The sequence below is a fragment of the Passer montanus genome, unplaced genomic scaffold, assembly GCF_014805655.1.
Source record: "Passer montanus isolate IOZ18808 unplaced genomic scaffold, ASM1480565v1 scaffold9, whole genome shotgun sequence".
Lineage (NCBI taxonomy): Eukaryota > Metazoa > Chordata > Aves > Passeriformes > Passeridae > Passer > Passer montanus.
Genome location: NW_024374367.1, coordinates 9783579 through 9795647, shown reverse-complemented (window position 1 = coordinate 9795647; position 12069 = coordinate 9783579). Strand labels below are relative to the sequence as shown.

At 41.9% G+C, this 12069-nt stretch overlaps 1 protein-coding gene across 1 annotated transcript in view; it reads right to left on the bottom strand.

Annotated features, from left to right (window-relative positions):
• PTPRG (protein tyrosine phosphatase receptor type G) overlaps positions 1-12069 on the bottom strand; it is a 392251-nt gene that overhangs the window by 175383 nt on the left and 204799 nt on the right. The window contains exons 3-4 of the mRNA XM_039734146.1: positions 7675-7854; positions 2142-2290 (exon numbers count right to left, since the gene is read on the bottom strand). Coding sequence (XP_039590080.1) covers positions 2142-2290; positions 7675-7854 — 329 coding nt within the window. The remainder of the gene's footprint in view (positions 1-2141; positions 2291-7674; positions 7855-12069) is intronic.

Here is a 12069-nt window from a genome sequence, read left to right as displayed (position 1 = left end):
GGAAACTGTTCTTCCTTTACAAAAAAGTAAAGGAATGGCTGTGGGAATTCTGCTAATGTCATCATATCAAGGAAGGCCAGAGGCCAGAGGTCCATGTCATTGCAACAAACACAAATCACTTTATTAGGATTAACACTAAACCTACCTGATCCAGCAACTTATTTTGCACAGCATTCATAAACAAGCCAAAATAACATAAACATAAATTCCTAAAGGTTGTCAAGGCAGTCTCCCCCCAGTTTTCAAGTTAATATTCCGAACAACTGAAATGAAGAATATTTACACCGTAAGAAATTTTTTTCTTAGAAACTTGCTTATTTCCACAGTACAAGAGCTTCCATTCATCAAATGGACACAATAAAATAGCCTTGGTATCCTAACAAAGAGTTTCTGAAGTAGAAATATTATGTTTGACACAAACAAGAACGCCTAGGATTTTTCACCCCTCCACTCCCCCAAATTTCAGGAGTTGACTGGCTCTGTAGATTTCCTGAGTTTTACATGTTCCTGAGGTTTACAAACACCAGTATTGCCAATTGAGACAGACAAGGCAGCATGAGTGTTTGAGCCTTTGCTCCATCTGCTCAGGGGTGGCCCCTTGTGAGAAATCACAGCTACATCAAGGAGATGATAATGGAAAAGCTCATTAAAAAGAAGACAAAAATAAAATCGTTGCCTCTCAGAAAATCTAATATACAGGTACACAATTGGGATACAAAAACCAGCTTCTAATTCTTGTGTGATGGGGCAGTTTGAACAGGCAGGTGAAAATTGGAGGTTTTGATAATGTACCAGAGTCTATGACAACCTCCCTTTGAGCTTTGGAAGCCTCTTCCCACCTCCTGATAAACCTGACTTGGCTGCAGCCACATGTGATGAATTATGGCAAGCGGGGGGGTGAATCAAGTCCCAAGACCACCACTTCTGCTCACCCATGAATTTTCTGGAAAAGCAAGCGCAGCTCCCTGCAACCTGCTCAGGAATCACATGCCACACTTGGGAACCGCATATCTGCTTAACCACAGGCAAAGGTAATCCCAGATAACCTCTTGTTTATCTCACCATGCAAAACCTTGACTATCAAGTGAAAACTATCAACAAACTCTGTTGACACGGAAAACACTGCAGTGACGAAAGAGCGACCTGGGGCTACTGCTCACAAGCCAAGACCCAACTACACCCAGCTCCCTGAGAGTGCCTGCACTCAGGGCCCTCCAAAGGCACATCCCTGCAGTCACAGCACACAGGTGCCTGGCTCTGAGCTCATCTGAAGCCATGTCCCCACAGTCACCGCACACAGGTGCTTGTCCCTGGCTCTGATTTGGTCCATCTCAAGCCATGTCCCCACAGTCACTGCACACAGGTCCCTGGCCCTGGCTCTGAGCTGGCCCATCAGAAGCCATGTCCCCACAGTCACTGCACACAGGTGCCTGGCCCTGGCTCTGATTTGGTCCATCTGAAGCCATGTCCCCACAGTCACTGCACACAGGTGCCCGGCCCTGGCTCTGAGCAGGGCCGTGTTCCCAGGGCGCTGTGCCCGAGGCCGTCCCTCGCGCCTGGGATAGCTGGGCCGCTCTCGGCTGGGGCTGGCTTGGGCCCAGCTGGCTCCAGCACAGGCAGAGCAAACACAGAGCTGTTGGCACAAATCTATGGGGAGGTTCTGTTATTGCCAGGCAGGGGACAGCAGCTGAACCCAGGTAGAGGTCAGGTCCTGTGTGTGGGCAAGGAGGCAATTCCGATGGCAGACAGCGGTCTCAGCACGATGGCTCCCAAACTGCTGCTATTTGTTTGTAAGCGTCATGGGAAAGGAAAAGTTTGGAGGACAACAAGGTCACTCAGCAGATATTTGTAAGCAGATCCTCCCACACATGGAAAGCTTATGGGACAAACGAGAAAAGTGCCTGTTTGCAACTTAACCCATGGGACATGAGAGCTGGCAAGGCCAGCAAAGCAGAGCTTGGAGCTGACATTGCAGAAGCACATGAGAGATGATGGATAGAGTGCTGTGAGGGCCGGAAGGGCCTGCAAAGTGATATGTTCACTGAAAGAAACATTGCCCTGTTTCACAGTTGCCTCGGACTACAGCAACATATTCTGATTTTGTTTTCTCTGGGAACACAGGCACATGTCTTTCCACTCACCTCAACGGGGAACCTCTTGCCGTTGATGCTGTGTTCAGAGCCAGCTGAGCCGTTGCTTTGACCCCAGTGAAACTCCACTTTCTCTGCCTTGAATCTGCCCGGCAACCCGGCACCACTGACAAAATAATCGTCCTTCAACAGGATAGCAACTGCACACACAGAACAACAAGAAAGAAACTCAGCATAGTTCTTCTGAAACACGGTTTTTGCTCATTATATCAGAATACTTCTTGTAATGCATGTAAAATGTTGGGTCATCATTTTCCTCTTTAGAGGGATTGTTAAAAATCAGGTCTGCAAGTAATGTTGGCTAATTCTGGAAGTGATTACGAAGTTACACAGACTACAGAAAATCCCAAAGTCCAAATTTCTCAAGGACATTTTGCCCTCCTTATTGGACTTTCATTAAATTTAAATGGAAACTACATCGAAACCTGCTTAATGTGGTTCCAGAGGGTAATGGCTGACCATGGTCCCTGTCCTTATAAAACCCTCACGGTCTGTAGATCACAAGTTAAGAAAAGAATGAGTCACCTGTTTTTTGGATTTCCTCTTTTTTGTTGGTGGGGACCCCTGTGCCCTGTCCCACCTCTACTGCTGGACATGCTGGGTGCTTTCCTTAGCCTCCCTGCTCCTCGTCTCTCTAAAATGGGGAGAGTCACAATAACATTCTTGAGACCCAGTCATGAGACACCCTCCATAAGAACTGGGTTTTATTACAGTAAGAACTCTGATATTATTATTACGTGATTCAATGCGGGTCAGAAGGATCCTCTTTGTATTCTCTTTTCACTTCCAAAAGCCTTTGTATTTTATGTAACAATAAAAGCTGGGGGTCCAAACAGAGGGCAGAATCATATGGTGGAAGCTGGTACATGTTACAGGGGAGGCCTGTGGTCCAACCAAGAACTGATTCCAGCTTTCAAAAAATTCCTTTCTGCTACTCTCACTACAATATCCCTTTCCTTTCCAGCATCTCGTGGTTTTAATACACACCATTCCTAAAAACTGCTCCCTGCAAAATTATTTCTTCTCATCCCTCATAAAAACAGAAGTAAAATTTGAATATTGTTTCTGTAAAAGTCATTGCAGACCAGTGCTTGCTGTGCTTAGAATCCTGTGATTTAAGTTGTGGAGTTGACTTTGGAGATTTTTTTATTTTTAATGGAAATAGCAAAACCCACAAGGATTTCTCTGTGTTCTTAAGCCAACTGTGTGTCATCACAACAGGAACATTAATATAAATCCAATTTCGTTATGTAAGAAGGAGGATTTTATTTACTACTGAAAAAAAAAAACAAAAACCAAAAGAAAGCTACTTGTGAAATAAAAGTTATTTCTCTGTCGGTGACTCAGTGCAGGCTGTGCTGCAGGCCAGGCTCTGTGCCCTCCCCTGACAGGGACCTACAGCAGCATCATCTCAGGTGCAATTTTTCCACACAACTCAACTTTAAACGGTTTGTGTCAAAACCACCCTAATGTTAAATTGCATGAGATGTTCAGATGTTTCTAAACTGTGCCAGCAAAATCATGGGGCTGTTTTCTTCCATCATTTCTGCTTCTTTCTGCACTCCCTTTGCATCCAAGTGCTTTGTGTAGGAGGATGGGTGGTGCAGAATTGGCTATAGGACACTGCCAGTGTCAGCTAGGTACTGCTGGTAGTCACTGTCTGCTTACACCAAATCACTGAAACAGAAGTGACTGAAAGCACCACTGCTCTCTACTTCCCTTAAAATTTCTCAATGAGCTCAGCAGTATTTTAAATGGTGAAATATCTCATTCAATTAGATACAAATTCCATAGATGAAATTTTAGGAGATGAGGAATACAGCAAAGCAGATTCACATGCATCTGTTAAAAACCTCTGTGGAAATTCAGTTGCATCTAATAAATATTTGATAGTCCCCAAATAATTTATGGTTCTGTCAGGGGTCATTTTACTTGTTTTAGATGAATAATTAAAAAGGATAATTAGGAGGATGTACAATCTGGAATGTTCATCTAATTGTTCATTTTACAGTATTTCTTACACTGCTGAGCTGTGTGACACATGTTCCCATCACCTTCCCAGCTAAGCAGCATCCCCTTACTGCCAGGAGCTTCCCTCCTTTTCCTGTGACCCAGGTATTCAGGACTGAAAGAACCAAACAACACTTTGGGAGCCACTGCTTTTATCCCAGAATTTCTGTAGAGTGCAAGGAATCAACCCCCAAAGCCCACTAATTTAAAATACTATATAATTGAGATTAAAAACCAAATAAAGTGGTGTGCAGCCACCAGGACCACAATTGTGTAATGTCATTTTCAGGTTCAGGGATGGTGTTGGATGCCCATCACCTCTGTGGGAGCAGGAATAAACCTGGACTCAAAGCAGCTCTTCCCCTGCCCTAGCAGAGCAGCTCTGATGGTCAAGACCAGCCAGAGTGAGCCACATTACATAGGATACTAAACAACATTTCTGGCAGAAATTTTAGTAAGTTTTTCTGAGCAAAATTCTCCTGATTTTAGAAGTTTTTGGCATGAACACAATTAATGCCAATACACCTATGAAATGTGTATATCCTCCGAGAGATCTCTAGCACTTAATACTAAGGCCAGCTACTCTAGTGAAGAAATTGAACCCACGTTAGTGCCTTTGCCAATGTAAATGTGCACGAAAGCACTTCTAGTCAAGACAGACCTATAAAATCCATTGATATTTTCTGAATGAAATGCTGTTTTCTGTACATTGTCTGCTCTTTACCGGACAGGGAGGGGGACACAAACAAGAAAGAGCAGAAAAAATCTAAATCTCCCTTTCAGACCCTAAAAATAACTCATTGTTCAATCATTAAAAAAAAAATTACTAGGTCCTACAGCCATAACAATAACCCAAGCAGCATATTTCCTGCCAGTTAATGAGCATTAAGGTTAAGGGCCTTCAGCTTTCCCAGGGACCTCTGTCTCTTTAAACCAGACATTAATTGCTGAGAAATGCCCTCTACATCCATCACCATTTCTTAAACAGTTATTTAGTTTACTGTCTCTGTCAGTCTGCAATATGAAGGTCTTGTGTGGCCATCTGCTGCAAGACTCTGCTGCCAAAATGCATCGCGATTTATGGCACAGTCGGCCTCTATCTTCTACCCACAAGCCAAAACATCCTACTTGGTTTGCTGCTCTACCACTTACCACCTTAAAAATTAATGCCAGGCAAGTTTCTTCAAAAGGTCAGAAAACCAAGAAAAGGAATGGGACTTGATAAAACAAGGGAGGAGTTAGGAGCTCAGCAGAAGAAATCAGGGCTGACAGCAAGGCAAAAAGAGTCTTCACGTTACCAGTAAAAGGCCGTAAGTTACCAGGAAAAGTGACAGTTACTGTTGCTCTGAGAAGCAATAACTTGTCAGCAAAAATCCATACCCCAATGGGTGAGGAAATCAAATATAGCAGCAGTGCTAAAATCACCCAGCAGAGAAGACTGAAACTTCAGCTTTCATTGCCAACTGTGCCAAGAACCAGAAAATCTGCTGACACTTTTCAGTTCAACAGAACAAGGTTCTGCTTGTACCAGCAGTGTGGCCAGCAGGACCTGGGCAGTGACTGCCCCCTTGTACTCGGCTCTGGGCTCACTTTTGGGCCCCTCACTGCAAGAAGGACATTGTGGGACTAGAGCGTGTCCAGAGAAGGCAAAGGAGCTGGGAATGGGTCTGGAGCACAAGTTTGATAAGGAACTGCTGAGGGAGTTGGGAGGGCTCAGCCTGGACAAAAGGAGGCTCGGGGGGGACCTTCTTGCTCTCTACACCTCCCTGAAAGGAGGCTGCAGCCAGGCGGGGGTCAGTCTCTTCTCCCAGATAACAAGTGATGGGACAAGAAGAAATGGCCTCCAGTGTTGCCAGGGGAGGTTTAGATTGAATATTGGAAAGAATTTCAAAAGGGTTGACAAGAAGTGGAAGAGGCTGCCCCGGGAAGTGCTGGAGCCACCATCCCTGTAGGTATTTAAGAGATGTGTAGATGTGGCACTTAGGGACATGGTTTAGTGGTGTCCTTAGCAGTGCTGCGTTAACAGTTGGAATCAATGTTCTTAAAGATACTTTCCAATGTAAATGATTGTACAATTCTAACATGGCTTCCTATTGTATGTGCAGCAATGTTACTGCTACGTGTACAGGACAGCATTAACATCCTTCTTAGAAGAACAGCACCATCACTTTTTTGTGGTTTTTCTAATTACATGTATTGCTGATCACCACAAACAGCCACTCGGACCATAAAGGGCAGGGTGCATAACATGAGTAGATTAATTAAGCACCAAATTTCCATAGCATTCAACCTTGCCTGAACCTCATGCTGCTACCAAGGGCAACCAAGTCAGGATTTCAAAGCAAACAGGAGCACTTCTCAGTGAAGCTGGGAAAAAAACCCCAAGTAATGCAGCAAAACCCCCAGCTATGCTTGGTGGTGGTTTATGTCAACTGGATTTGCTTTGCAGTGAAGGAAAACAGGCTACAGCCTGCCACTCCATTTCATCTGAGGGGAAATAACTCCTGCTGAGATCCTGAAATGCTGGAGCTGGACCTGAGGCACTTGCTGGACTCCAGGCCACGGCTCAGATGTGAAGTGCCCTGGAGTTGATGGGTGTATCTGAGGTCACACTGTGTGCACAGCTGAGCCACCAATTCCAGAGCAGGTACATGCCCTGGATCCAGCTAGCTCACCTGTGACAGGGGACATGGCACAGAGAGCACTATAGAGATGCATGTCAGATGTTAATAAAGATAAAAATATACTTCCAATAAATAAAATTGAATTAATTAGTGGTTTAATCCAATTCCCTAAAAATACTTGACCTTGTCAAATGAAGAGGGTGGCCTTATAATTTCTGCTTTTTACGTTTTTAGAATTAAAGAGTAATCAAATGCATGCAGCTTTGCATATAAATCAACCTTGACCTTTCGTTGAACTGTTTTGGTAAAAATAAGCAGTACTCATGCCTGCTCTTTTTTCTCTAAAAGCCAGAACAGACAGAGCAGTAAAGGATTCAGTTCAATGAAGAACACTGTGCTATAATCATACCAGAAAAACATTAATAAGCCCCCACTACTCTGAGCAGTTATTGCTCTTTCTTCTCTAAAATCTTCCAATTTCTAAGACTTCCCCTCTCCTTCCCCCTGAGCCCTGCATCTCAGCATTCTTTTGGATTAGGTGTTACAGCCTCCCAAAGCTGATAATTCAAGGTTACACCTTGAAACTCTTACATTGCCTTTTATTCTGAGGAATAACTGACTACCAAGAGAATTAGTTTAGACTGAGAACAAAAAAAAAAAATCACCAAAAAAGCAGCCCTTAAAAAAACTCCTTAAAATCAATCTGTAGAACTATCTCTGCGGAGAATGCAGAGGCAGCGGTAGGTGGCTCCTACTGAAAAATTACATTTAAAAAAAAAAGACAAAAAAATCCAAACAACAGAACAATGAAAATGGAGGAGGGTGGAACATGGCTTGAATTTTTAATTTACTGCTAGTCAGGCTATGGAGACAAGCAGAAGAGAACATACCTGTTTTTCCTGTGTTTTTCATCCAAGTCTTGTTTGAAGATTCATTGTCAAAACCGTCCAGCTGCAGCTCTTGATACTCCTCTCCAACATGGGCCAGGTGGTCGATGATGTCTATGGGGGACTGGTGAGACCCCCCACACTTCTCACTGGACGTCACCCAGTGCTCGGGACCATAGGTACCTGTGAAAAAGCACCAATGTCAACATCCCAGTGGCTCAACAGTGCTGGAGAACTCTTAAGTGTGAGGATGAAGCACTGAAGCTCCCCAGGTAACTCCACCACAGCTACAATTCCCACGTCTGAAAGGGGTTAAGACTTTTTAACTTATGAGGAGAGTGAAATCCTTTGGTTTTGTGCTGTGTTCCAACTTTGCCTCTGGCAGTAATGAACAATGGCCTTTTTTTTTTTAAGCAACTATTCTATAAAACTTTCTGCAGTTCCCAAGCTCCTCCCATGCATATGTTATCAATTACTATGTTGCTCCAGGAACTTCCCTAAAGCTCCAGCATTAATATATTACTGTATAGTTTATCCTTTCATTATGGACAAATAATGTAACAGGCACATATTAACTTGTGTTCTTGCAATACTATGCTTAGATAATATGATCTTTATTAATGATCTCATTTCTTTTGGAGGTTTTGAAGCCAGAAAATAATAAAAGAAAGAATTAAATTAGATGTATGTTAGTAAATTTGAAGAAAACAACAATGGAAAAAAAAAATTACTCTGTAAGAAGCAAACAGAACAATAACCTCTCAGGAATACACAGTAAATTTATTTTGTCATTATTCTTACATGAGTTTTGTGGTTTTGATGAACAATTAAAATAACATGGAAAAATTAAAGGTCTGAGACAAAGACCTTGTCATTCACACCACATACCAGCCCAAGATGTACTAGAACACCAGGGACTCTCAGCACCACTCTTAGGAGGATCTAAAACAAATTTCAAATTTTTCTTATGACCAGCCTCTTCAACCCTTAGGTTGTATTAACAGAGACTGAGAGCTTATCTTCCTATGAGTGCAAACAGCAGTTTAAGCTCCTAAAATAACAGCATAGATTTCTTGTAAAGCACTTGTTGCGCACAGCTCTTGAAGTGCTCTACAGCAGGAATCAGCGACATTATTCTTATGTAAAGACAGGGAAATTGATGGCTGAGAAGGAAAGCAACTTGCCCAAGTTCAACTACAAAAACCAAGTTACAACCCAGTAACTCTGCTCTCCCGAGAGTCCTGATGTCACACCTGTGTCACACCTCTGAACTACACAGTCAGGAGGTCTGTTCAGCAGGCAGCCAGCAGGAAATGATGCACCAATGTGCATTTATTACCCTTGCATCTGAGAGGCATATGTATATTCAATTAGTGCCATCCAAACCCAGCAGTTGGGAAGGCCAGTTTCTTTGGCCTCTGGGTTTTAATCTGTCTAGTTGCAAAGTGCATTAGTGCTCTGTTCTCGTGAGCTGATGTAGGACATTTAATCAATAGCAAGATTTTGCTATACTCATCACACACAAATGCTGTCTGGTACCCAAATGACAATAAGAAAATTTTACTTTCAAGTACAATTAGGCAAAACTGCAATATAGTTTAAAAATCATTTACATCATCTGCCCAGGTTAAAAATCAGTTTTGTTTATCTCGGGGTTCAACTTATATTGTCAGCCAGAGCTGCTTTCAGTAATTTCCCAATGTACCACAACCAAGGAGAACAGAATTATTAAAACCCCTGCATGGGGGAAACCAAATGTCTTCCACTCAAGCACAGCTATTTTTCTCCAATCAGGATGCTCTTAGTAATTGGTCTGTAGTGAGTTAATTGGAAATTCAGATTTACTTTACATATAACCTTGCATCTACCCCATGAAATTTGGGAATTTGCTTTAAATATCTAGCACTACACATAATCAAACCCGCCAGCTCTCGTTTCCTGGCTTTATTATAAACAAGGGGTGAGCTTTTCAAAAGCACTCTGCCCACAGAGGCTATCACAGTGGTTTCAGCTGTGCATTCAAAAGGAGCTGTGCACTCCAATTTTTCTTTTATAAGTATTCTGGTGTCAATGAGGAATTTTTTCCTTTTTTAAGTAGGCAGATTTATTTTAACAGAGACTGTAGGGTTTCTTCCATGCATCTTGTCACAATTATTTATTTATTTTAAGTATAGCCAGTTCTCAACCTATCTGCAGTGAAAACTGCCTTGTCAAAATGAATAAAATAAGCCATAAGAGTAAACAAACAAACCACCATGTTGAATTAAAACCTCAAGTGACTTAGGTACCTGAATCGACTCTTGCTGAAAAATGAAGTGTTTCACAGACATTTGAAGGTTTTGTTTCATTTTAAAAAACAAGTCTTCTTTTTTTTTTCTTAAATTAACTTGCTTGAATTAATTTAATAGCAATAAATCTTTCGATAAATACAGTAGCTTCACTTGCTTGTAAATCTATAATCTAACAAAATAAAGCCTAGCAGTAGCTGCTTTCTTCATGTGACAGGATAAGTTTCCATGCATAAAATGTTTCCATACTCGTGCTGAATTATTAAATTAAAAAAAAAATCTAATGCAGTGAAACCCTCTCAGCAACTCAAAACCTCAACTTAGTGCTGGTGCTGTGACTCCAAGTCCTGACATCACAAATTACAGTCATAAGGCTAAGCTCTGATTCAGAGGTTCAAGACCTGCTAGTTAAAATCAGCCCAGGATTCTATAAATGCCTAGGCTTGCCATTAATTTCTTTCACAGGTTTTTGATATGTAAATGACTACATGCAACGTGACCTGCACCATTATGGCTGCAGCTTGAGACAGACATAGGGGCCACAACCCCAACATCTCCATTCCCAGCAGCGCAGAACTGGGGCTGCCCCAGCTTCAACAACAACCACAGAAAGGGGAAAGCAGGCCAGGGAGGGGAGAGGAAAACTTCTGAGGCTGAAACAAAACTAAATTTCCCTCCTACCCAGGGAAAAAAAAAAAGAAAAAAAAAGGCAACAACCTATAAAATGTAATCAAGAATAGTGCAGCATGATTCACAAATTCCCAGGTGGCCACCAGAAGGGTTCAGGCCCAACTGCCTGTTTTTTTCCATGGACATCCAAGTGCACTTTCAATTAAAACTGATCTTCCACTACAGATTTCAAATTAATTCTTCTTCCAAGTGTCTCATGCTCCAGACATCCTTGCTTTGCAAAAAAGCCCTATATCATTAGAGGAGGAAATAGAACACTTTTTCCAAGCTTGCAGATATTGATTACCTATTCCTTCCATCAAAGCACAATTGCCATTCTGCACTGTATAAATCTCTTCAGCGTTAGACACTTTATAAAGTAGTGAGAATTATATCATTAATCATTTGCAGTTACACCTGTCTTACTTTATTGAATTTTTTGTTTTTTAGAACTTTAAATAAATGCTTTTAAATGAAAACATGACACTAAATAAAGACTCTGTTTCACTTAAACCTAGTTAAAAAAAGAAATCCTGTAATTCTGTGTGTGACATTTACCCATCTGAAACACAGGAACTTATGGCTATTTGTATTTCATTTTTCCAACAGTAAGCATGGTGACTTAAATCAAATAAAATTTCAAATGAATTTGAGTTGGCCTTTTAAGGATGATAAATAATTCGGTTTTCAGAAACCAAGTTAAGAACCCACACCTGTGTTAACAAATAACACACATTTCCACTGAGATGGTGGGACTACCTGCAGGCAAAGGTAAACATCAGGCAGCCCCATCCTAGAGCTGGAATATTTGATGCAGAGGCAGGCAGCACAGAAAGAATGATAACTGATAACGTTCTGCAGGAACTGAAGTCAGAGTCCTGCCTCCCAAAAACCATGGGTTTGGGTCCAACAGCTGGGGCAGAAGGGCTGGACCCACCCCAGATCACCCAAATGCAAGAGCAGGGTGTGCTGGGGTGGCAGCCAGGTCTCTGTGGACTTGAACTCTCCTCTGCTGAAATCAGGGACAAAAGGGCTCCCAAGGCTGGAAGGAGAGCTGGGGTCAGGGAGCTCAGCAGCTCCTGGGGTCTCACACACATTTTCAATCCATCCAGTGATGTTATCAGCCATCCTTGTCTGAAATTACCTGACACTTCCTAGATTCTTTTCTCATGCAAATCATTCTGTCAATGACTGCAGTAACTTTAATAGTTTTTTAATACACTGTCTGCTCCTTAAATATAACCCAAGATTACTTTTTTCTTCTTTTTACTGTACAAAGAAATGAGCAGTCTTCATTAATGAAAAACCATTAAAGTAATGTATTCTGCCAAAATCTAATTAAAGCTTGCATAAAAAACTTCCACTTAAAAAATCAAATATATTTGTTTTTCTCATACAGGTTTCGTTTAAAACATCTGTTGTTAAAAACATTGGCATTTCC